Below are 27,997 nucleotides of genomic sequence, written 5' to 3' on the forward strand. Positions count from 1 at the left end.
AATATGTGAGATAGACTGGATTCAACCTCTCGGTAACTTGATAATGTTACCCCAACCACCTCTTCAACCTTTTCCGCCATTTTTACACTAGAAGTGTCTCTTTAAGTTAAAGAGATATCACATTTTGAAAAATTTAAAGACTTATCTCTCTAACTTAAAGAGATATCTCTTTTTGCATTGATAGAGAGATATATCTTTCTCTTTGAGAGATATATCTCTTGCTTTAAGATATATCTCTCAAAGAGAAAGAGATATCTCTCTAGCGTAAAGAGATATATCTTTTGTTTAAAGAGACATCTTTTTAGCTAAAGAGATATCTCTTTTGGTTAAAGAGATATCCCCTAACGTAAAACGATATATCTCTAACTTTTAGAGATATCTCTACAACCAATAGAAATATCTCTCTAGAGTAAAGAGATATCTCTCTTATTTAATATCTTATTTTACGAATAAATAGTAAACGGACTTGCCATAGAACCGAAACATCGTCTACGTTAATTTTATAATGACTCTAAAACCATCATGAAACTACTTTTTGAAAGAAAAACACGATTCGTAGATATAATAACAATGTTTTTGTAAGAACGACGCTAATTAAACGCCTAATATTAAACGTGGTTTTTAGCGTTCTAAGTTGCCAAGATACTGGCGGTTTATGAGTTTACCTGTTTATTTTATCACTCGTCTGTACTCATCACATCTGTTGTGTTTACAATCATTAAAAACCCACACGGTACATTATTTCAAAAACAACAAAAACAAACATCAAAACGTAGGTATTTTTATAAAGATTTTTTATCGACCATCCGTACAGAACGAAACATAACAGATTTATACCAAGACGTTGCTATTTATCTAATTAATTAATATTTTACTTGAGAAAAATCGGTTAATTAAATGTGAATCGCACTTGATTTGAATTAGATTATGATAAGTGTATATTGATTGATTGATTGAATATTGTTTATAAATCAAGGGACTCTCGAGAATCTTTCACTCACATGGAGACGTCACCACTACCGGTGAAGGGCTGCAAAATTTAGGCCTATGCTCGGCGCTTACGGCTTTTGAGCAGGGAGGGATATTTATCGTGCCACACCTGCTGTGACACAGGACCTCGGTTTTTACGGTCTCATCCGAAGGACCGCCCCATTTAGTCGCCTCTTACGACAAGCAAGGGGGTACTGGGGACCTATTCTAACCCGGATCCATAAGTGTATAAGATTATAAGTTTATAAATGGTACATGTGTATAAAATAATATGTGTTTTAAAATGATATATTGATTACAACTGTACATTAACCCATTCTTTCCGCTTACATTTTGTCCAAACCTTCGTAAAGAGCGTTTGAGGTTTGGAACTTTAAAACTATCAATGTCATTACGTCGTCTGCATGCTCCATAGGAAGTCCGCGGAAGTCTATAGCGCCCCCTATTTAGCGGCGATAACTCTGACGAAACTATGTTATTGGAAACTTCTATGTCCATACACACAATATACACAATTACTGTCATACAAAAACGTGCATAACATAGGTATACCTGCGTGTATATAATTATCACTTACAAGTACCTTTACGTTGATTTAGAATTTGTAAGAAATCAATTTCATTTTTGAAATTCGTTTCACGAAAAGTATGCCGGCGTGAAGCGCTGTACACAGTTCATATTCTTAAGGTAGTACTCTACATCGTCATAATGGTTGACTTCCTGTAAAAACATGGATGAAAAAAATCGATATCAGCGATATTTGACTTTTCCTTTTCAATTTCAATACCTAGCTGAGTAGCTCAGTAGGTTTGAATACCGACGGCAAATAAAAGGGGGGAAAATACCGACTGCTAAACTGTAGGTCGCAGGTTCGAGTCCAGCAGGAGTTTTAATTTTTGTTTTACAGATTACTTTCTACTAAAACTGTATTTTTTGACAAAATAAAGTAAATTTGAAATTTTTCAACTTCAAAATATTGTTGTACATATCCTCCACTTTGCATCTACATCAAATTTCTCTGGTGTAGCATACCTCCTTAAAATAGATGTACTATACCACTGGACTATATCAATGAAGATTCATACGCGCGTTGTTCACAACTGTAGCACATTCATGAGGAAATGGCTATCATTACAATTTGTAAAGGCAACAACATTGGAAATGCAAATATTTATAGTTATATATCATAGGCACTTGACGTTTTAAATATCTATAATAAAAAAAATAGTCTTCCTGTAAACAAACTAATTATGTTTACAGGAAGAAATTTTTTTAATTATAGATATTATTTAAAAAACGTCGAATGCCTGTGTTATATATGTTATAACAAGCAAACGAAAGCATGCATTTTCGTCAGAGAAAATAATTAGAACGCTAAATTGTGAAAATTCCAAACCACAATTAATTCGATTATGAAGTTTAAGAACACACGGTATGTCTCTTCTATCATTCAATGTCCCTCATTAAGAGAAATCGGGAGGCTCAATAATTGACAGTGCTCTATTGAGCAACTCGTGCTAAGTGTCCACGTGGTGAAATTAACATCAAAGAGGTATAGACTAAATCAATTACATAGTAATGTTTCTCATACTCTGAATGATGTACAGTCAATTTATATATTAAAAGCCAGCAATGATCTGCCCCGAAATAAGATTATAAAAGAATACTAACTCATAAGTACTAGTAACAAACCCTCATCTATCTAAGCTCCTTAGAAACGCAAACCCGTTACAAATGTACATGTGACCTTGACATTGCTATAAGGCGCCGCTGCAGAAGCTGATCACGGAGCGTGATTTGTAGTTGATAGTAGAAGGTCCGGTGTGAGAGGATTTCTCTTTCATACTGTGCCAAAATAATGTCTTGTACTCGTACAGGAATATTACAAAGCGGCCGAATTCCTTGCTAAAAGTAAGTAACGTTCGTGTTTCATTGTAAGCTTGATATGTCTTGTGGTGCACTTGGCAGTTCGTATTTATTTATCAAAGTTTGCAATTTTTGAGAGACAGCCGCTTCTTGTTCATAACTGTTTTCTTTATCAAATTTAAATATGAAGTTGAAAATGGATTTTACGTTGCCATGTTCAACTTTTGTTTTTGGGTATAAATTTACTGACATCCCGTAAATCAACGAAAATGGTTAAAACCTTTCAACTTAAAATTGAAAAATACTATACCCAGTCATCTTACAACTTTCATGGCCGATAATAATACATGTACGTAGAACTAAAATGACAGATATTCTACTATTATTTAATTACCCAAAGCGCAGGAATGTCAAGTATTTTTATTCGGGCTGCTCTTCCCGTGCTTTTATAGAGCTCATTACGCTTACAGTCTGTAAATTCAATTAAATTTCTCTAAAAAGAAATAAAGGGTGGTTTTACGAACCCCATCACGTCGGACCGCTACTCCTAGAGACGCTGGGTTGTTTGCGCAATGCATGAATTCATTCTCTAAAAAAAGCACCGTAGAATTACCAGGAAAACGTCGAGATTAAATTCTATCTAAATTACGTAAATTAAGCAGAAAACAAGGCAATAATTCTGTAACAAAATCCACTTGATAAAAGCAGAAAAAACTGAGCATTTTGTAAATTAAACAATACGTTGATAAACAAAGATGACTTGGGTTTAATTTTATTACAGCTGTACAATGGTTTTTATTACTATTAGAATTGTATTCTTAGCTATAGCCGAACTTCTGGACTTGGGTTTAATTTTATTACAGCTGTACAATGGTTTTTATTACTATTAGAATTGTATTCTTAGCTATAGCCGAACTTCTGCCAAAGAGGTTTATTCTGTTGACGCGTATTTAAGCGCATTATTCCCGTTTGTTTTAAACTAGAATTCGAAAACAAAATAATTATAATTAGAAAGGATAGCCGGCGTTGCTAATCGTGTACCTCCACAAAGCGTGGAACGTTTTGCATTGCCAAGTTTCTCAATTTCTATTTTGCAAATGAATTTATCAATTAAATTTCATTCCATAACCGAAAATTATTTTTTGTTTACATTTTGTTTTAATTCTCCTTTTTACATTCTATTTTCAATAACACAAGTTATTTGCCAAAATGTTTAAGACAATGACAATGGGTTTTTTTTCAAACCGAGGCCATGTCTTTGTGATTTTGAAATCTGGGCATCAATTCGAATCGATCAGGATTGGAAGACACGCGTTAACATGCCTGATCGCATAGAAATGAACACCCTTTTATAAAATGCCTTTTGATTGATTACTGAAATATCTCCTTTTTGGACATAATTGTCATGCAGATGATTTTTTCCCGCATTGTAGCTGACTAGTCACGAGGGCACCTGCCGCTAGACAGGGCATGAGTCAGTTACCCGTAACGTTGATATTTCATCAATCTCTCTCGTATAATGGGTAGTTGTTCAGGCGTCATATTGTCATCTGGTTATTCTGCGGGGTTTTTTTCCTAAACAGATCTTTGAAAAATGCAGATATCTGCGATCCGTATATGTCCAAGCTAAAATGGTCCAATGTACCTACAGTCTAGTCTTGTGCTATAGATACCACGTGACACTAGTTTGAGTAAACAGTCGAGTAAAGCAGAGAAAAGGCGATACGTATAGTAGCACAGATTGAATCTCGCAGTGGATGATTTCTTTTAGATTGCATAAAGGGGATGAAAACATAAAAAAAGACTTCTACTAATAAAGCGCTAACTGCATGCACAATCAGGGAACAGCTGTAATCTAATTCACAATCGGTTTTTTGTCATCAGGGATCAATATTTAATCATTAATACCCCTATAGGTACGGTTGTCTCCATCAATGTAAAAAATAAAACTACCATCACACAAATATTGGTGATCTACAGCATCTGCGAACATCAAAGAGCGCAACAGCTCTCCAACAGGATTAACAAATGAAAATATCATCCATTAAAATCATATAAATTTATCAAGCTCATCTGAGGCATAAAATGAAACAACATGTGTAGTTTCTCCATGCATGTCAGCGTCTCAGAGCTTGTAATTTTTTTTTTACTTTATAATATAATGTATAAGTTTGGTCTTTCTCTACCACCCCTTATCTGAAAAAAAAATTAAGAGTATCAAGGGTCGCAACGCTCACCTGAGTCATTTCTCTGTCATCTTATACATGTATATTTTCCCTTATAGTAGATCAAACATTGCTACAGACCACACGGTTTGCAGGAGGGGGTGTACTACTCCATAATAAATCCAACATTGCTACAGGCCACATGGTTTGCAGGAGATGGGGGGGGGGGGGGGGGGGTTCTACACCACAAACGAGTGCCTGCTTACAAAGACGACGGTTGCATATTTATGAATTAGCAGGGTTTTTTTTTTTAAAAACTGTTGATATTTAAATTTTGTCATTTCAACAAGTTTTTATCTATTTTTATTATTCTGTTTAACGAAAATGTGTGATTTTCTGATTTTGATATATTCTTCTGTTTTTGTATGTCTGACATCTTTAAAAAGGTGGCAACATATACATTTTCTTTGGTTATTAATTGAATTAAACTATATTGAGTGGAAATTAATAACGTTTTTCCACTTTTAACCATTAATATTGATAAGTCACACGAGGATGGAGCTACCTTAAAATATACCATATTGATATACAGGAAGGTGTGTCTTTCAGATGTGCAATACGGGATCCTATACTGCAAATATCATTCCTTTATTGTGTAAAAAAAACAACATTATTTTAGAACATTGTTTCTCTAAAGTAGACATCAGTGAGGATAATGAACGAATTGTCTGTGTTCGGACTGCTTCCTCCAAACTATGTTAATAATATCATTTCCTGCATGATAACCTGCAATAAATCGGAAGATAAAAGCGATGTCAATTACCGGCAATTCCAACTACATCAACACCTAAATATCACTGTTTAAGTAGGAATGGCAAGTATTCGCGATAAAAACCATTGTCTTCGGACATCTGGCGAACTCTGCATTCTCAGAAGGGGCTCTCTATCTCCACATTCAGTTTTATCACTGCTCAGCCCAGAGATGCTGCGGAGATCTCAAGACAAAACAGGTACATGGTTTAGAGGGAAATTTACATGTAGGTCAGAACAGATTTCGGGAGAAATTGTCAGATTTGGGAGGAGTGTTCGATTCTGCAGAGAGTGGATCAGTTGTGGTGTATATTTAGTGTGTACTTGGTTCCCACACCGAGGATACACGAAGCTTGGTGAGTAGAATTAGATGTACAGCTGACTCTATACTGGCGGGTCACTGAGTGTGTATATAGGGCTACTGTTACAGCTTTCTAAGTAATTAGCTTTGACTTGTCCATGAACTTGGGCATACTCTGAGATCCAGACTTCTTGGGTGTCTGTCGTATCTCGGATGCAGGATTTTATGTATCGAAGCCGATTCCGAGGACATGCCACAAATATCAAGGTACAGAATCACCATTCATTTAATTGTCCTTTGATGGACATTTTTTCCTTAATCTGTCGCTTAAATCTTTGTTCCTCTTGTTTATTGCCCTGGGCTCCTGCCATTATAATTACAGATACTTAGCTTAGAAATGCCTAAATAAAGATAAGCAGACTTTGTCCAGGTGATCACAAAGACGTTATGTTGACATTATGAATGAGTTAATGACTTTCTCGGACCACATAATGAATTGTGTATTGCTTCAAGCTATTTATTTTAACAGTTTTATAGTAGACCTATCGTGTGCTCCTTTCAGTCTATCAAGGCCCTGTCAAATAAAATGATCATCTGCTCCACTGGACGTCTCTCTTCATCCTCCTTTCTCTCTCTCTCTCCCTTTAATGGAATGATTCACGATTTTCCCCAAAATTTTGTTTTTCACTTTTAATGATCAAAATATACTGTCTATTGTGTTTGAAATATTTCACATGAAAATTAAGGTTATATTTTATCACAGAAGCTCATTTTAGAGAGTTTATTATTTGTTTTGTAAACAAAGATTGCGGTATGCTATTGTTTACAAAATTTTCAAAAGAAATGGATATCGATCTAATTTTATTATACCTTTCACATTTCAAGCATTTTTGGGGTAAAATGTGTCATCTAAAAGTTAGAATTTGTGACTATGCAAAATTAGGATGCATTATATTACAAGATCAATATTTCACTTGTTTGTCTACATAAAAAGACTCGAGTCTTTGTTTACATAACACAGAATTAAGGCTAAAATATTGCTTTTATTCTGACATTCAGAAGGTCAAAATTTTGGCTGTCAACATTAAATGAGTTATATTTTTAATGTTTAACATCAAAAATGAAAAATATTTTTATCAAAAATCGTGAACCAGTCCCTTTAAGACAAGGACTGTGAGCACTCTCTCTCTCTCTCTCTCTCTTGACAAGGATTGTGAGTACCAGGTCTCTCTCTCCCTTAAAACAAGAATTGTGAGCGCGCTCTCTCTCTCTCTCTCTTGACAGGGATTGTGAGTGCCAGCTAGCTCTCTCTCTCTCTCTCTCCCTCTCTTTCTCTCCAAGGATTGTGAGTGTCAGCTCTCTCTCTTGCTCTTCTCTATCTCTCTCCATTGACAAGGATTGTAAGTGCGCACTCTCTCATGCATACGTGTTATCAAATAACAGGCACATTATACTTGATAGCCGGCATGGAATCATTAGCTACAGATTATATATTGAATTACAAACTGTTAAGTCTTTGAAATTGCGTTTCAAAATTTGTCCTCAAATTATCGCCAAACCCGTGAGTCATGAGAATATTTGTTGCGATTCCGGCATAGCTACATGTATTGATAACATGGTGGTGGAAGGGGGGGGGGAGGGTGAAAAATCCGCAATTTTGTTTATAGACTCTTTGTTGCAAAGAAACACAGCTCTGAAATTCGACACCAGCTGTTCATTAGGAAGGCTCGGTTGGAAGATGACGGAGCGTAATAATGATAATTGAACAATAAGTTTAAGAAATCGACTTCTTTGTTTATTAAAAGACATATATCAAATGATTTGTGTAATGTAAATTAAGTTGTTTTTTTGTTTTTTGTTTTTTTTTACTCTCTAGTATATTCTGTTTATTGCAACTCCTATGTTGATACAATAACCCTTAGGCAATAAAATCATTTATATTGGTTTTCTTCTTTTCTTTCTTCTTTTTTTAATTGACTGCTGATCACTGGGGCATGATAAACAGGTTGAAAAACCAATAAGGAAATCGTTACTAGATTTCCTTCATTAATATGCAGCATTTGTAAATGACATAAAAGGATTCAAACCGTTTCATTTTGCGACATATGGGTAGTAATGGAAGTCCGCGTCATAGTCAGGAATTGAAGCACTCGATCAACTACAATTCCTTTTTTTTCAACAAAGGGTTAGCTCCAAGGACTAGTGGGAAGCTGAGCCTCCCTGAAGATTTTCTGTGCAAACCAGATGCCTGTATTGGATTAAGATGCAGGATTAGGGGGTAGTTGTTGCAGACAAGTCGTTCATTTTGTTATGCAGTTGCTTTGAGAACCTTGTGTAAACTTTTGAAGACTAAAGTCTTTGAGACGGTTTCTGTGTTGTCTTTGTTCTCTGGTGATTAACTAAATTGTATGAGGTAAGCCATTTTTAAAAAAAATCAAAGATTTTCATCTGATGCAGATAAAACTATTATATAAAGTATATATCCTCATAGAAAATTTGTATAATGACGCTTTCATTTAATATAAATGGGGAAAATTGATTATGAATCAAATGCCAGATTTTACTAGAAGCGGTTACTAACGGACGAGAAGAAACATTTTTATGAATCAAATGATGCGGTGTGTACAGTTTTTATCCTGAACTTGGGAAGCAAAATGTCTAATGCCGTAGCTGATAACGAGAGCATGGGGCTAGCACATTTAGTATCCCAGCAGGAGAGCTTATCTCCCCTTATATCTGACCTTGATAAATCTATATATAGAACATTTACCTCAGAAGGTGGAGTTCTGAAGCACGGCGAGAGGATAAGAGGTCAACATAAATCAGAAACAGATAATTTTTTTAATTGTCATTTTAATTTAGTGCTACTTCATGGGTCATCTGAGGGAATGAGGGGAACCCGGGAAGGGCTGATTTAAATGGATTATTTTATACTGCATCCCACTGGGAGACTGTCAGGATTTCTGGGCATGACATAAAAACTGCGGCAACATGGGTCACGGAAAACCCTTTGAAGGATAAGAAGGCAAATATTGGCGTTATTAAAGATAAGTAATTTATTATGAATCTTCAACATGTTCAATAAAACGATATACCTCCTCTGTGTTGTGCATGCGGAGCCAGAACATTTTAGATTCTAGGAGGATTTTAACTACAGCACCGGTAAGGTAACGTGACATATAGAATAGAATACTTTATTTCTAATTCAGAGTCCAAAATAGACAAACATGAGATGATTACAGCAATGAAGAGAAGAGATGCCAAACGATTAATGAAATAACAATAACTGACAAGGCAAACTCAAGATTAAATGATAGAATACATGTATATATATTTAATCATCAAGATTAACAATTAAATTCTCTTTGATAAACTCTTGAAGACGGTTTCGTTTTAAATTTGGATTATTATTTCGTATGGGATGGGAAGGGGGTGTTTTTTAGGAGGAAATAGTACTACTAACTCCTGTAAGGTGTCTTGCTCGATGTGCATCTCGATATTTTCCTGGAATTTCAGACAATTTACCCCCCCCCCCCCCCTCTGTCACGTAATCTGTTCGGTTGACGTTGAAGAATGAAATATAAACGGTGGGTAGGCTTTAATTGTCTCGAGTGTTATTTTCACATCTCTTGTTCAACAAGCTCTAGGTTGAATGTTTCAGCTCTCCATATCGTCCTCCCCTGTTCTCTTTCATCCTGTCTCTATCTCTCGGCTTTATTCTCTAATCTCAATCAATATCACGAATTACCAAGCTTAACAGAAGCAGTCCAAAAATGTCGGTACCATTTAACATCAAAGTTTTGCGGTAATAATTCGTCCATTGATTTTGCGTCTTTTCACAACTTTTAAACACTTTTATATTTATGCATAGCTATTGATGACGATTACTAACGATATTCAGTTGATCGCAGGTAGGCGTATCAGTAGAATGCAGACTGGTAGCAAAGAAATTGCAAAACATGGTTTCTAATTTATTGCAGATTTTTCTGAAAGAGACAATCTATCATTCTGTTTAGCTGTTTTTCATTTACTGTAACAACAACTTGATAGTTTTTGTGAGGAATCTCTCTTCTTGTGCAATACCATAAACACGCGATTAAATACATGATATGCATTGTATATAGTCTTTCCAATATTACTAGTACTGTTGCCACAAACGTTGAAGCAGCAAGGTGCTCTCTATTAACTTTGACCCTCCTGGGGGGTCAAAGTGCAGTGGACAACCCTGATAAGCCTGGTGGTTAATTACACGCCTATTGTATTAATTTGCAGGTATGATGAGCTAGATGATGGATGGCCCTATCTACAACAGAGAGCAAACAAAGCATTGTGGGATATAAGGCCGGTGTCCTGGCAGACAATTACTGAGATTCTGAGCACACCGTCATATGCTGATAGCTTCTAGTCTTACAGCACCTGTACGACAGAGCAGCGAGGGCATTCGTGAATTCTTACCTGACGGAGGGGTTGCATCACCCTGTTTACAAGAATCAACAAAACATATACGTGTTTTGCTGAATGATTTTTACAAGATTGCACTAGGAATTGGAATAAATAAAATTTGGAAATCCCTGCAAGGAGTGGGGGACAAAACATTTTGGGGGGAAACACCTAATACTTTGTAACTCTGTCTGCTTTTGAGTTGGAGTGAGAGTGAACAAATCTTTCAACGAAGAAAGTTTTCCTATAAAAGTGCTTTATATCTGGGATTAATTCCTCATGGCTGTGTAGATCTGCTGTGAGTCTGAAGCTGTACAGTGACATTATGGAGACTAGCATTGTTTGGAATTGCTTGGTGTTCTTGGTGTGTGCTAGTTTACAAGGTGAGAGAGATTCCTTTTATCATTGATAGATAGAATAAACACTGTCCTGTCGATGGAAGCCATGTTACTGCTATTTTAAGATCCATTGCTTGTTTTTATAAACTTGAAAATTAACTGAGTTTTAAAAGTTTTTGGCAACAATTACTGCTGTCGGAAATCTGCTTATCATGCAGAATGATGATGTATTGAAAAATGGAGTGTGGTCATTTATAACTTTGGTCTGCTAATATTAGGTCTTCATTTAACTTTGTCATATTCCAATTGATCCATACAACCCTGGTCTGTCTGTTTGTCTGTGTGTCCACCAGTCCAGCTGTCTTTTTTATCAGTTAGAAGATATAAATTTCTGAATTTGTTGTAAATTTTAGACTAATTCCTCAATAGAAAATTGTAATTCATTTAGGAAAAGTTGTGGTGCACTTATGGCACATTGTGTCACACTGTGTGTCGCTAGCGGCATTAGCTGCACACTTCTGGCAAACAGCTCTGGCACACTGATTTGTTTGCCGCAAACTTGCGGGACATTTGCAGCAAACTTTGCATTTTGGTAGGGGACATCAACCACTGAGAGACTTTTAACGATCTTTCTATACAAGCTAATTAAAATTACTTGTTTTTAATCCACAAACTCTTTTGAGAAGCATCAAGCAGTAGCAGATTCAAACAACTAATTTTAATTAGATTGCAATTTTATTTATGGATTTTCAAATAAAAAAAACCAACATCTAATAAAAATGTTTGCTTCTCTAACTGATCAGTGGTAATACATGCAAACAGTTGTACTTGATTTAAGTGATTCATTATTCTTAATGATTTCCGATTGTGGGATATTGGGGAGATATATACCATTATTTATCTGATTAATGACTTCTCATCCCGAATGCCTTCTCAGATACCAATATTGATTTCATTCTATAGAAACAGGGAAATGATGGATGGGGGTCAAGATGGCCGAAGACTCTCCATACTTAGTATAAGTCATATGCTGGTCATGTTTCAAATGACCGATTAATCGTAATCTATCGAGGAAAAACAAGGAGCTTACTAATGATCAGAGCTTCTCCAAATTGACATGACCTCATAAACGATTGGTCAGCACTGCAGTACTATAGTTGCTTTGATAGAGACTAATTGCATGTATAATAAGATGCATCAAGAAACAGGTGATTTATTCGTAAGGAGATCGAGCGACCAGAGACAGCAAGTCTCCACCAAAAATAAATCAACTCCACCCCATTAACTTGTGGATCCACCCTCGGGTCTTTTCCAAAATGAAATCACTTGTTGACAGTCACTAGACATATACTGTTGGGGGGGGGGGGGTCATATAACAAACAGTCAATACTGTTTACCTAATCTTCCAAATAAATCAAATTGAAAGATAAACTTCCTTTGAAGATGTGGTAATAACTTATTCTCATCAGACTTAAACTTCACGGATTTTGTCATGTTAGTACATACACTTAGCTGATCCCTAAACAGCCATTACCTGGTCTTACATAACAAAGCTGTGGACAAAAACACACTTGTGAAGGTCATGACTGGACGGTCATTTTGAGTTGCTCATTGCTAACCACTTTTTTTAAATTTTGTAATTTCTTACTATTGGATACATGCTTAAATAACTGTGTCCAGAAGGAAGGAAATGCAACAGACTAGATGAGGATTTAAACCCAGGCCCCCTGAATCTCTAGTTAGGTCATCTACCAACAGGGCTATCTGGCCACTAGCGATCGAACCCGGCTGACCGCTACATTCTTCCATCCTTAAATTGTCTTCACCCTCAAAGACACATAACCCAAATCATTTTTGCCCTTGACAGAACTTTTCACCTGCAAGTCCAGGGGTGGTCATTGGCACCAAATGTAACTGGAAGGGAGATTAATTGCATCGGACCAGACCTGGATTCGAACCCGGGCCCCCTGAATCTCTAGTCAGGTGTTCTATCGACTGTCAGAGCTATCTGGTCACTAGTGTTCGAACTCGTCTGACCGCTACATAACCAGACTGTTAATTGATGGATGTGATGTAAAAGCAAGATGATGTCAAGTCCTGGTCGAATGAAACTGTGTTTGTATCAATAGTTCAGCAACTCTGTGTGGGTATTCCTGTGTAAAGTCGGGAGAGATGTGAATGAAATTCATTATGGCATTTACACACTCTGAAGCGGTCCTTGGAGAGAATGCCCGCCCCACCCAAAACTGACATCCATGTAACTCTCCTCTTGAGTTAACAAAATCTCTAAAACTGAAAATCTTACATTCTTTGCTACAAGGGCAAAATATTTAATGAAGTTGAAGAACAAGAAGCGTTGCACATGCAACAACTAAGCTCTATAAGTTTTGCATGATGTGGTTAACCAAACTCCTCTCAATACTGTAAGATGTTTCCCTTGAACAGAATCTTTTTATGTAGCTGGAGTGCTTCTGGCCAAGCTATCACAACAAAACTCTGTTTATTCAGAGGTGGTTTGGTACCGAATTCTCTCATACATTTCATCCACATTTCTGCTGATGTTAGAAAAAAACCAAATTCATAAATCATTGACCCAACCATCATCACCAAAAAGCATGTATAGAAGGGGGTAGTCAAGGAGGGGGGGGGGGGGTAGTCAGGGGGAGGTGGGTTGTCAAGGGGGGAGGTAATCAGGGGGAGATGGGTAGTAAAGAGCAGGGAACAAGGGTCAAACACTGTTATATAATGCTGATATCTGTAGTACAGTAAATTACGGTTATAGCTAAAACACTTGTTATGAATTCACTCTCACAATGAAGTGATTTTCATTCCCTGTAGTTTTAAAACATATTATGAACTTATTGGATACAGTAACAAATTACATTTATAATGGATCAAACTTGTTCATCCTCAGCACTTTGGTATAAGCACATACATGTACTGAATCATGAACTGATGTATGAGTCCTCAGATTGGGACAGTGTGGGAGGGGGGAATGGTAAGGGAGGAATGTAACCCCCCACCCCCACCCCCGACAAGTATACAACTTACCGGTCACTACCGGTCTCTTGTCCCAGTCTCATGGAGGAGTTGTAGAAGCACGAAGTAAGTATAAAAATATACTGTATACACCAGTACGTAACCCTGAACATCATCTCCAGTGTTGAGAAATAGTCCCCCTCCTTCAAATGTAAGCTCTCAAGGTGGTAAATGTAACAAAGACATAGATGCTTTTGTTAAGGGTCAAATCCGGGACCTCTTGCCAGTACTCTTCTAATGGAGGTATGGAGTTAAACCATTAGCAAGAGCTTGTGGGAAGGCTATGTATCTTACACACTAACACATTCTCTCTCCCTCCCCCCTCCTCCAGAGAGGGGTGTGTGTCCCGACTTGCATGGAGTGCCAGCAAATGTAGAGTTAAGCAGTCATTCTCACCCACCTGAAAGTAGCCATGTCCTAGCGTGGGCACGAAATGTAACAAAGATATACAAGCCTCTGAAGAGAATTGAACATGGAACCTCTGGCATGACGGTCTAGTGGTCAACTGATCAAGCTAAAGACTTAGCCCACTAGTCAGAGTTAATAGGAAGGTTGTATATCTAGCACACATCACAAAGTCTAGTGGTCAACCGATCAAGCTGAAGGCTTAACCCGCTAGTCAGAGTTAATAGGAAGGTTGTATATCTAGCACACATCACAAAGTCTAGTGGTCAACCGATCAAGCTGAAGGCTTAACCCGCTAGTCAGAGTTAATAGGAAGGTTGTATATCTAGCACACATCACAAAGTCTAGTGGTCAACCGATCAAGCTGAAGGCTTAACCCGCTAGTCAGAGTTAATAGGAAGGTTGTATATCTAGCACACATCACACAGTCTAGTGGTCAACCGATCAAGCTGAAGGCTTAACCCGCTAGTCAGAGTTAATAGGAAGGTTGTATATCTAGCACACATCACACAGTCTAGTGGTCAACCGATCAAGCTGAAGGCTTAACCCGCTAGTCAGAGTTAATAGGAAGGTTGTATATCTAGCACACATCACACAGTCTAGTGGTCAACCGATCAAGCTGAAGGCTTAACCCGCTAGTCAGAGTTAATAGGAAGGTTGTATATCTAGCACACATCACAAAGTCTAGTGGTCAACCGATCAAGCTGAAGGCTTAACCCGCTAGTCAGAGTTAATAGGAAGGTTGTATATCTAGCACACATCACAAAGTCTAGTGGTCAACCGATCAAGCTGAAGGCTTAACCCGCTAGTCAGAGTTAATAGGAAGGTTGTACATCTAGCACACATCACACAGTCTAGTGGTCAACCGATCAAGCTGAAGACTTAACCCGCTAGTCAGAGTTAATAGGAAGGTTGTACATCTAGCACACATCACACAGTCTAGTGGTCAACCGATCAAGCTGAAGGCTTAACCCGCTAGTCAGAGTTAATAGGAAGGTTGCATATCTAGCACACATCACACAGTCTAGTGGTCAACCGATCAAGCTGAAGGCTTAACCCGCTAGTCAGAGTTAATAGGAAGGTTGTACATCTAGCACACATCACACAGTCTAGTGGTCAACCGATCAAGCTGAAGGCTTAACCCGCTAGTCAGAGTTAATAGGAAGGTTGTACATCTAACACACATCACATTATTAGATGAGCATGGGGAGTAATCTCCAACAATTCTCGTATTCTGACGAACATTACACGTACATTACACAGCCCTCAGGTAACGCACGACTAGATATTGTACCGAGAAGTATGACATAATAAGGCATTTAAAGTAATGCAATTTCTGTGTCCTCTATTAACTTCACCATGTTCCTTCCCTCCCACTACAGAGGTTGTGTAATACAGATAAGCTGATATATTGTAATAATGCAGCATGTCATAACAGCACAGGTGCATGATGAAACACCTTTTTGTGAAAACATGAAACAGACATGGGGGGTCTGCATCTGCACACAGCTAACGGGAGCTTGAATATTCTGTATCTGTTACTCTGTACAAATATTTATCCTAAATGGTTCATCTCCTAATTTGTTTGTGTAATAATTAGACATTGACATTTACAAATCAATTATTTCACTTGTGTAAATAAATATTCAGGGAAATGACTGCTCAGCAGGGGGAGATAACTCTCCTGAAGGAGGGGGTACCTGCTGGCAATGTTGACAGCCAACTGAGATCTTATCTGAAACATCAATTAAGCATTAATTAGAGATAAATATATCACCTCTTTACTAAAACTATAATTTCTATGTTTATGAGACATCACTTTTACTCAAGGGGTCCACAAAATCTCCTAATCTGAAGACACCTTTCCTACATTTCAATACATTCCAGAGCACTGTGTTACTTTCTCTGTGGGGGATGTTCTTCATTTTTTGTATTCAAGGCTAATTTAGCTCTCAATAAAGCAGAACAGCATGCTGGAGCCATGATTTCAGGCCAAATTCTGCCCTTCACTGGCCAGTTCTGCTAAGATACATGGACAGACATTGCATGTCCAGTGCAGCAATAAATTATTTATATTATCTATCCATTGTTTATGGGAGGCATGTTTCAGCTTCATCATCAATACAGATAAAAATGATGGAAAATAATTGCCAATATTCATCATCAAAATATGATAAAATGTCTTCAAATGCAGCTATTCTATCACGCCTCTGTTTATAAAATCCCAACTGGTCTGGTAACTTTTGAAATGTGGCCAGAATGCCAAAGAAATTAGATTGGTTAGTTATAGGTTCGTTTTGGAAACATGCATGGTTCTCGTTCAGTAGATAATGGATATCAAGGCCACTTATGTCCTTGATTCTATCACAATGTTACACGGGAAGGAAATGCAAATTCAGTTTCAAGAAAGCCATTTGTAAGCTCAATTCTTTACACATTCTTTTCTTTTTCATAGCTCTGAGTAGGTGATAGACCTTTATAAATGTTGTACATACTCAGGAGAAATGATTATTAGCCATGACACAACACCTTGTAATTAAATTCCAACAAAAAGTACTGCTTAATGTGTTTAGTGACAACCAAGATAAATCAATGCTCCCTGAATTAATGGCTGCTCCCTCAGATACTGGTTGGCTGTAGATTGTCACAATTTGCTACTGTTTGTTATCGGTCTTCATCAACTTGAACAACTCCAGCCACAAATGATCTGCGTCAACAAAATGTTTAATCAGCCTTTTAAATTCTGCAATCTGAGATCAAATCAAATAAATGTACTATTAGATTTCTACCATTTGTACTAGCTATAAGCTGTTACAGTTTAAGATTTTCTGATCTGGAAATCGGAGTATTTCTAAATGCTCTCTCTTTTTCTCTCTGTGGATTTTACTGCTATACACAGACAGGAGAAGATTGGGAATTTAAGCCACTTGTTAAATCTGCATCACTTGGGTGCAGTAAATGAATCACTGTATATTTATCTTGCCTCATTGGTTGAAGTTTCTATAACAAACTCTGTCCCATCTAATGCACAAGAGTTTTCTGATAAAAAAAAAATTCCTCTATCAGGACATGCTACAAGAAATGTGTATTTTATTTAATTTGTTGGCATTGAGCATTAAGAACAAAACATGGATCTCCTGAGAAATCTAGATAAATTATTGAGAAAATTTGTTCTGACAGATATTCATTTAATCAATTCATATGGCGAGCTGTCTGCTACAATATAAATTTTTTAGTTAACTGGAAGTTTACAGTTTCCAGATTTTGTATCTAGTGATAGCATTAATTGATTCATTTTTCAATGCATTTGGAGGGAGGGTAGGGGAGTTTGGTTTTTTTGCGTAAGATTTTTAGATTTGGAGGGGTGTGTGTGTGTGTATGCAAGATATTTGGATTCACACCCAAATATCTGTATCATGAAAAAGACAAGTACTATACATTTATGAGAAATTCATGGTATAACCGCAATATTGCCATTTTAACAGTGGCCAATATGTGACAGATGTTAAACAAATATTTGAAGACAGAAGTAGCTACCAGTAATCCATCCCTTTTACAAATAACAGGGTAAATATCTGTCCTATATAGTAATGGTGTCTCCTAAAGGCACTCACCAATCTGATGGAAATCTCCTAGTTTTCTTCGATAGGCCTGCAGCCACCGTCTAGTTAATCATGTTGAGCAACCTGTTTCCTGGAGATGCAGTGAACCCTCTCATAGAGTTACCATGCCGTGTCTGAACTTCACCCACATCAAACAAGAATCTTTCCCTGTTCACATTCCCCAGAAATCCAGGTCAATTCTGATAGCCTTACCTCCCCTGAAAATACAGCGTAATCAAAAAGATGGACTTTCATTTTTTCAAATGTTAATATTTTTTAAAATTTTATTTTAAAGTTAATAATGTTAAATTGGATAGAATTATAAATGACAGGTTGATTTCACAACAATATTAGACAAATAATATCACGATTAGAATGTAAACCTAAAATTTTGTCTCAATCAAAATGTACACTTACTATATATGTCTCAATTAAAATGAACACCTAATTATATCTCAGTTAAAATGTACACCTATTTATTATATCAATTATAATTTACACCAAATTAAATCTCAGTTAAAATGTACACATGATCAAGTTTTTATTACAATTTACAATCAATCAATCATTCGACATTTTATTTTCTAATTACAAAACAAAGCATTGGAAAAGATATCAATACCGAGATAACAGCAAAGCATGCAGTACATTGGAGTGCTTCATTATTATTGTTTCAGCCATCCCAAGGCATTGGAGGCTTAGCAACATTCAAAATCGAAAATAGATTGAATTAAATCTTAAAGGATACCTCTTCACTTTTCTTTGATATTTACAACGAGGCGGTAATTAAACAAGTAAATGTACAACATCTACCACATTAATATTTACAGAAATCTCTGTTTGAGACTTCAGACAATCAATTATTTCTTGATCCATTGTTGCATTCCTCCCAGTAATGTCTATAGGGTACACCGTTCATATTTCTGCATTTTGTCTTATCTCTTATCCTTAGAATTGCACTCATTTTTTCGGTACATAATTATGCAGGCCTGTTGCAAATTAAGGCCCCCTAACATCACAGCTAAACCTAACCTTTTGTTCTGCACTATCGGGATCAAACAGCTCTCATGACTTCCAGGGTGGAACTAATCCCATCTTCATCTGGAATGTTTCACTTTCTTTTGAGCATAGATATTAGGTGACATTCACCCCTCGATGGGTCACCTTACCAAATGTCTCCCGCCTCTGGAGCTTGTTCTCCTGACATGCACTCTGCATCAATTTTCAAAGTATCTTGCTACAACATAGGTTGTTTCCAATTTGACGTACTGTGAAGACATGCTTGTTAGATCGTTTTGACTTCCTAAAACACATGTCTGAAGGTACTTCTTTTGATTAGTATAATTGACTTCCTGTGTGGCAGAAGCTTTGTAGATTCCTTACTTACACCGCCCCTTTTTTTCTGAGGTCCACATAACTTACAAGACTACAGGTACTTACGTTTACATGTATAAAACAAAAGGTTGAATGTACTTGTATTAGTATTATAGCATCCATGTATACCTATCAGAGTATCCAACAAGACTGCTGATTCAATGGATTGAATTGTAGCGGTCAGACAGGTTCGATTGCTAGTGGTCAGATAGCTCAGTTAGTAGAAAACCTGACTATAGAGATTCAAGGGACCTGCCAGGTTCAAATCCTGGTCTGGTCCATTTTCTTTTTCTCCTTTCCTGTTACATTTGGTGCCGTGACCAGCAAACTCAGATGAATGAAAATTCCTGCCAAGGGATATTAAAGATCCTGGATTGATGTCTTCAAGTGTGAAGACATTAAAGTAAGAAGGAATGTGTTATAGTCAGACAGACCCAATCACCAGTGGCCAGGCTCAGTTGTTAGAGCACCTGACAGGAGATTCGGGGGACCCAGGTTTGAATCCTGGTCTGGGCTGTTGCATTTTCTCCCACCTGTAACAGTTATAGAATTGTAGCAGTCAGTCGGATTCGATCGCCGGTGGCCAGATAGCTCAGTTGGTAGAGCACCTGACTAGAGATTCAGGGCCCAGGTTCGAATTCCAGTCTTGTCTGTTGCATTTTCTCCTTTCCTGTTACATTTGGTGCCATGACCAGCCCCTGGAACTGACAGGTGAAAATGTCATCCATGCAGGGGATAAAGATCCTGGGTTGATGTCTTCAGCGTGAAGACATTTAAGGAGGGAGGAGTGTAGCGGTCAGCCGGATTCGATTGGAGGTGGCCAGATAGCTCAGTTGACTAGAGCTTCAGGGGGCCCGGGTTCGAATCCCAGTCTGGTCCGTTGCATTTTCTCCCTTCCCGTTACAGAATTATGGGAGAAAATGCAACACTTTTGCTCAGGGTGAATCTAACTTTACAGGTGCTCTACTGCTAGTGCTCTACCAACTGAGCTGTTTACAAGTGATTAAAACCAGCTGACAGTCACCTTCCTCCATTACCTTCCTCCCTCCTTAATGCTTTTTGCCCCCAAAGCCAAACAACCCTTGATTTTTATCCCTTGGCAGCCATTTTCATCATTGAGTTTCAGGGGCTGACAGCAGAGCTTTGAACCCCGATTTTGGGCCATGCACTGATTGGACAGAGATTTGAACCCTGCATGATCTGGACAGTGGTGCCACTCGGAAAGTATAAATATCGATTCTACCAGATGACCTTCACTCTGTACCAACAAAATCATTTAACAGAAAACATTGATGAAAGAATACATAATCACCAAAAAAGAGAGACAAAAAAAATACAGAAATGGAATGTTTTCAAGTTTAAGAAGGGAGGAGATGAGTTTGGTTGATGGTGTACATGATATATGGCACATTTTCCTCATTACCCACTTACAACTAGACAATTTTTACCTTTGAGTTTCCTTGATTTTTTCCCCTAAACACTGTAAGGAAAAGACATCATGAAATGTAAAGAGCCCATGTGAATCAGATGCTACTCTAACCCCTTCAGCATGACTTTGAGGTCTATTTGTCTTTTTCACACTTGATTTACAGTACATCACATAGATACAGATTTTTCCACTACTTTAGTTTATCTCTAGATAATGCCAGCAACCTCCGGCATCCTCTGGATTTTTTCTCCACCAGAAATACAATTGTCAGCAAATGCTTTCATAGATTAATTTGAAAATTAATTTACTATATAGCTTGCAGCAGTGAGCACTTTGGAGTCTGCATGTAAACGTGATCGGGTGAAGTTTGTGTCAGTTTTGAATAATTAGTATATTTCAAGAAAGACAACTCTTGCTTTAATTGCTTCTGTACGAATTTTGTGATTAAGAAGAAAAGGATGACTTTTTAGCATTCCAAAGATGATTGAAATGTAGTCCTAATTGTTTCTGAATGTTGGTAAACAAAGTGAAGTTAATATGATCTTGGTTTGAGTGACACAAACAACGTGAAGGCCCTGAAAGCTGTACATACAATCTCTCTTAGCAGCCGGCAGATAGGCCTATCTGCCTTTATGTGTTAAACAGAAATACCAACTTAAGCAACACATGCAGCCAATTCATCACTTAAACCAATACTACAATTCCTTCATGTAACCTGATGTAAAAAGTTCAGGTTTACCGGAAAAAGAGTAATGCGTACAGGTGATGAATTATTACATTCTGCCGTTCCTCACTACTAGGAACCGAGAATTCAGAAATTTAAAAAAAAAAAAATTTGTTAAGAAAAAATGAACATTCATTCTCGTTGCCTTTCCAATAGAGTTAAGAGAAGTGCTGTGTTTAATAAAGAAAAAAGTCAAATGAGATGCATGCTGTTAATATTATATTAATCTGTCAGGTAATTTAGACATGTCTGTGAGGCTGAACTCCAGATAACACGTGAAAACCTTTCAAGTTGACATGATTCTCTGAGTCATCTTTTAATTATTGATATTCTTTCAAAAATGGCAATATAATTATGCTAATTAATTGTAAGAAATCTCAATATTTACAGGATGTTTAGCAAAGCCAATGGAAAACATATATGCCAGTGCTTGCAATGATGATGAAATCACTCTGGAATGTCCAGCTGAAAACAAGATTGCCATCAAAAGGGTATATTATGGAGCAAAACTTGATGCCAACTGTGCAAAGCGGGGCCCGCTCTGGTCGTCAGGGTGCTGTGAACGAGGCAAGGCAGATTGTTTGGTTCCCAACTCTGACATTTACACCACAATGAACATTCGCTGCTCTGGGTACAAGTTCTGTCAGACAACCGTTGAAAGGATTCGAACCAAGAGCCACTGCGACCGGAAGTTTAAATACACCACTTACATGACCGTGGTCTACAGCTGTATTGCTGGTTAGTAGTAACTCCTAAATACAAACACAGCTTCAAAATATTCTTTAAAAGGAATATGCTTGTCACTTCTTATATATTATGTCTACATGATATTTTGTCACATGTAATGTTTTATAGTATCAAATACCTTGGATGTTTGATATATATAGAAATTTCTCCTCATAATTATGCATGAAATGAAGAAAAATTAACAAAATGTTGTTTTGACTACAGATTCAGACACCGCCCAGTTTTGTAACAATGAAATCAAACAAGGGAAAGAACTCTACCTGTCGAACCAGGACTACCCCAAGCCGATCAAAGGAGGCGGCCAATACTGCAAGTGTCTAGTGAGATCTAACGGCGGAATCTCCATCAACATCATCGACATCATGATAACCATGCCGGAGAAGACCGACACTTGTCCGCAGCAGCTCCACATCTCGGACTCGTCGTCGCTGCCAAACGTCGTCGTCCAGTGTGGGCAGAGTGGCATGTACGGGTTCCGGAACCTCTATCACCGGATGGTGACCAATCTGACCGCTACGCTGGACAGCCGGGCTCAGGATTCTAGGGGATACATTTGGATTAACATCAAAGGTAGGCGGGACATTTAACTGTACTGAATATTGGGAGTTTAACTATACTGACTGTTGGGAGTTTAACTGTACTGAATGTTGGGAGTTTGTGTACTGACTGTTTGGAACTTATGTACTGAATGTTGGGAGTTTTGTACTGAATGTTGGGAACTTATGTACTGAATGTTGGGAGTTTATGTACTGAATGTTGGGAGTTTACGTGTATGTACTGAATATTGGGAGTTTATATACTGAATGTTGGGAGTTTATAATAATGTACTGAATGTTGAAAGTTTTTGTACTGAATGTTGGGAGTTTTTGCACTGAATGTTAGGAGTTTATGTGCTGACTGTTGGGAGTTGATGTACTGACTGTTGGGAGTTGATGTACTGAATGTTGGGAGTTTACATGTATGTACTGAATATTGGGAGTTTATGTACTGAATGTTGGGAGTTTGTGTACTAAATTTTGGGAGTTTATGTACTGAATGTTAGGAGTTTATAATAATGTACTGAATGTTGGGAGTTTACATGTATGTACTGAATATTGGGAGTTTATCATTAATGGCAATCAAAATGGTGAGGGTACACATGCATAGAAAAGAGAAATAGAACTTCAGACATTCTATTAAATCAAATGAATTCAAAACAGGAAAGGGATATTAGTTGATAGTCAAATTATAAGACTTTGAAGTTTAATATGGGATAAAGCAATGATAATGCACATATCTATATATTTAGTTAATTTTCCTTGTAGACCTTTTGACTGTGCCTGGATAAAGGATAAAATGCCCTCATGTAATATTACTAAACAAATGTAAATTTATACGTCAATCACAATTAAACTTCCTACTTTGCGTAAAAAGATGAGCCTTTTAAACCTCCATTTAAGTACATCTTCCAGTTACCAGCATTTAATTCACCTTGAAAATAAATCAGTCGACATTGTGCCTTTGTCTGTTAATTCCCATTGTTGGACTAACTTGACTCTGGTTTATTATTTTCAGCCCAGCAGCCTGAGGATTACGTGGTTATTTACTGTGGTGAAGCCATGGACCAGCTTCTGTATAGGAACGTCACTAAAGTGGTGTCCTCCGACAATCCCCAGGTCACTGTGTCCTCCCTGGGGACGGTGTCGCCCTCAGGAAATGGGTCGTTAGCAACAGGCCTTTCAGAGAGCCAGATTATTCCTGATATGAGTAAGCACAACTTATTTTTATACAATTTTATTTTAATTCAAAATTTAAAAGATACATTTATATTCAATGTATCCAATAGTTTTCCTTGAGTGTATACTTATATATACAGTATTGCAAGAAACAAGTTTAGAGTAATTTTGATATTTTACATTGCGTGTCTTCAACATTCAAACTTCGAATTCAGAACTGAACCAAAATAGGGATCGAATCATGAAGCTAGTGTGGGTTTCTTAAATAAATTCTGCAGAACACCTCTTACTATTAAAGGGCCAGCAAAAAGTCCAGGGGCTTACATATTTAAACAAACTTTGACCTTTGTCGAATAATTCTTCTATTTAAGGTAGTACTCTACATCGTCATAATGGCTGACTTCCTTTAAAAACATGGATGAAAATATCGATATCAGCAATATTTGGCTTTTCCTTTTCGATTTCAATACCTAGCCGAGTAGCTCAGTAGGTTAGAATACCGACTGCTGACCTGTAGGTCGGAGGTTCGAGTTCAGCAGGGGTTTTAAATTTTTTTCAGATTACCTTCCACTAAAACCGTATTTTTTGACAAAATAAAGTAAATTTGAAAATTTTCAACTTCAAAATATTGTTGTACATATCCTCCACTTTTCATCTACGTCAAATTTCTCTGGTGTAGCACACCTCCTTAAGTGATGCGGTCCTGCTTGTGGTGAATAAGTTTTGATGTCTTGAACTTTCCTTTCAGTTGCCATCATAGGTGGGGTAGCAGGAGCAATGGCTGTCATTCTGATTGTGTGTGTGGTGGCCATCGCGGTCCATTGTACTCGGTAAGTCTACAGGAAAAAAATCTGGAAAAAAGGACCGTGAACTTAATAGTAAGGCAAGACTATACTACAGAAAGCAAACTGGCATCGATCTGATCGAGTCAAACATTTTCATATCATCAACAAGGACAGACAAATTTCAATGCCGTCCCTCTTCCTCAGTATTTTTATTTTACTTGTAACATATCTGACATACATGTAACACCATACTAAATCATCTTAAAATTCTTAAAATGCTTAATCAATAAACTTCTATGGATCATTTCAGTGAGAGAGAAAGAAGCAACTTTCCCAAAATGCCAGAGGTGATTCCGTCTCCCATGGTGCGGGGCAAGGTCTACCATCCAGAGGACAAAAATGCCACCCATAAAAAGTATCACTACGAAGAGGATCGGTACTGCTCCATTAAACGCAGCCCCATGAAGCTGACCAACTTCTCCGACGTGGAAGACGAGGCAGACAAAAAACTTAAAGAGGCTTTCCTTCAAGGGCCAGCCGAAGAGATCGAACCGGAACCTCCGGTCATACCAGTCAACCATGTCAAGGTGAACGGGGTCATGCCGCGACCACGGAGTCCCGAGTTACCCCTTATCCTGGATCCACCCGCGGATTACTGCTCCGTGCCCGAGAGTAATGCTGACAAATATTTCACAATGAATCCACAGAAACCATTGTCAGAAATGGCAGAAATTCGTGTGACATCTTCACTTCCCCAAAGGGGACATAAAAATAAAAAACCCAAAACTGTGACATTTTCACCAGTTGCTATGGTGACACCCCTCCCCTCGGGTTCCGAGGAGTCGATTGGTTCCGAGGGGGATAGAAACCTAGCGAATATCATAGACTCTTATCAGTGCCTGCATGATGAAGATGACTTTCCCTCAAAAAAGCCTCTTATTTTACCCCCACCAAATGAAACTGGGGAATTTGCCTCAATACATGGCCCCAATGAGGCGGAGATAGCAGAAATGCAGGAACTGTGGAACACACTTGGAAGTCCATCTGTAACCACGACGATGGATGATGGGGCTTACGACAATATAGACTATTTGTTGGCACAGAATAAAGCCCAACATGAATATGAGGTTTAAACCCTGCAGCTGTCGGGGGAAATTTCATCTTCTAATCTTTTATTTCATTTCCTTTTCTCATTGTGGGATAATGTGTTTGGAAAAACTAGAACTAAAGGTTATTTGTGGTCCAAAATCAAACAATAGTTACAACCTGCTGTTCATAAAGTGCACTTACAACATATTACATAATACAAGTATTATACTCAGTAGCAGTTAGATGAATGGATTAAATTAAATATTCTTCTGCAGTGAAACATGATTACTTTATTCAGTTATTTTATGATCATAATTGTGTATTAAAGCTTAGAAATTTAATTATTTATTATTTCACAATTTAAAAAGTCGGGGTTTCATTTTTCTGGCACAATTATTGAACTCCTCCTGCAGCCATGTACAATGTGTTGATCACAATCACTGAAATGTACTGTACATACAATAGTAAGTATTATAGTGCAACAGATTTCCTTACCACAGTCATATTATTCTAATGTATTTATCACTATTAACCAAGTATCACAATTCTATTGATTGTATTCCAATATGTCATGAAGACCAAATGTCAAATTATTATATTAATGAATTATACATGTATATATACACACATTGCCAAAGACAAAAAACGGTGGCTATTTTCTAAGATGTACAATCATGAACATTTCATTGCAGTCCATGTACAATACAAGGTTGCATGCTCAAAAGAAGAAAAAAACAATCAAAAAAATGAATGATTTTGTTATGCACCCTCTAATTATTTATTTGATCTTGAGATATACACAAGCTCATGCATTATTAATTGGATTGAGTTAAATCCCTTGTCATCTCATTATCTTAAGATACAGGCTGAGTTATTTGAATACATGGTTTTAGTATTGGATTTCAAGTTTTTAAATTTGGGACCCGATTTCGGTCTAACACGACCATACTGCATGATTAGAAACGTAACTTACACTTGGTTTCCATCTACACAGTTTATGAATTTCAATTTTATAATGATTAATTAAATGTAATTACCACTTTATGTATTTAAATGTCTTGTAGCTGTGTTCTGTATCAGGTATCAATTATGACACAATTAATAATTATCACTAATTACAATTATATACTTGTATACAGTTTTAAATCAAACTTTCTTTGTGGTTTCATGAATAAAATTAATCCATTGTATGAATATTTTTTGCAACCATTTGTGTTCAATATTTAATTATTGCTTTCAAAAGTTTTGTGTTATTTATTTCATTACATTTCAATAAAGCACATTAAAAACTGGTAAACTAAAACGACTTTTTTTTGCCAAAGTTATGGGGTACGTACTACTTACTAATGAGAGTGGTGTTTTCTCTATAGGTGTACGTGTCAACGACACTCCTCCCCTAAATTTTTTAAAAAGATCTCCATTTGTTTTGTTTTTTTGAATGAATTTGATCACCTTCATAATATTTCTGTGCATCAATTGGCTTCTCCCAGGAAATATTTCTGGAGCATACAAGAAATCTGTGACCATTGGGTAAAAGATTCTTCTTAATTACAGAATAAATTCTGCTCTTTCGGGAAAATTCTATAACACGAACGACATTGGAGTCATTTATAATAACCAATATTCTACTTTTATTGATTTTTCTGGAATTGGTTCATACAAACACCATGAGCCCTGTCTTCTGCTGGTACAAAAACTGTACATCTGATAAGCTGAGAATTCTGGATCCATTTCAATATTTTCTCTGCTACTTCTTCAGCAGTCAGCCCAAACATTTCACCTGCATAATAATTTATAAATCAAATCATCATTGATCAAATATTTTAAGTATACATATATAGTATACACATGATGTCAACAAAAATTTTGAGTTTCTACATGTATATTTCAATTAAGAATTCAAATTCATGATATCATTATAAGCATTCAACAAGTGCAATGGAAAAAAAAAATTCCAGAAACTTCTTAAATTTAAAAGTATTCACAAGAGAAATAACAACAACAAAAAATATTAATAATTTTTTCTGGGGTTGTTCAAGGAGAAGAAAATAGAAATTTTAACATGGCTGGAATTATACAAAAGTTACAGAGTATATATTAAACTTAATAATTAAATAAAACAAAACAGAAAAATCAACAAGAGGCCCATGGGCAACATCGCTCACCTGACTCACCATG

General features: G+C 37.0%; 1 protein-coding gene and 1 long non-coding RNA gene across 11 annotated transcripts in view; one reads left to right on the forward strand and one right to left on the reverse strand.

The window, feature by feature from the left end:
• Positions 1-27,122, forward strand: part of LOC125673491 (uncharacterized) — a 38,131-nt gene extending 11,009 nt beyond the window's left edge. For 2 of the 10 annotated variants that reach the window (XM_056160334.1, XM_056160341.1), the window contains exons 2-7: positions 10,405-10,955; positions 21,874-22,221; positions 22,435-22,800; positions 23,785-23,976; positions 24,694-24,775; positions 25,041-27,122. In XM_056160334.1, the coding sequence (XP_056016309.1) occupies positions 10,898-10,955; positions 21,874-22,221; positions 22,435-22,800; positions 23,785-23,976; positions 24,694-24,775; positions 25,041-25,863 (1,869 nt within the window). In that variant the 5' untranslated portion in view covers positions 10,405-10,897 and the 3' untranslated portion in view covers positions 25,864-27,122. Of the gene's footprint in view, positions 1-2,739; positions 2,902-4,304; positions 6,188-6,277; positions 6,400-7,771; positions 8,546-8,994; positions 10,956-21,873; positions 22,222-22,434; positions 22,801-23,784; positions 23,977-24,693; positions 24,776-25,040 lie in introns of those variants that run through there. The other 8 variants (XM_056160333.1, XM_056160338.1, XM_056160336.1 and 5 more) reach the window with 8 other exon arrangements.
• On the reverse strand, positions 16,909-21,875 carry LOC125673538 (uncharacterized). Its single transcript, XR_007369578.2, has 3 exons — positions 18,989-21,875; positions 17,969-18,174; positions 16,909-17,061 (listed from the first exon to the last, which is right to left on the reverse strand). It is a non-coding gene; the product is annotated as an uncharacterized LOC125673538 (long non-coding RNA).
• Positions 27,123-27,997: the final 875 nt, after the last annotated feature.

The sequence above is a fragment of the Ostrea edulis genome, chromosome 3, assembly GCF_947568905.1.
Source record: "Ostrea edulis chromosome 3, xbOstEdul1.1, whole genome shotgun sequence".
NCBI classification, from domain to species: Eukaryota; Metazoa; Mollusca; class Bivalvia; order Ostreida; family Ostreidae; genus Ostrea; species Ostrea edulis.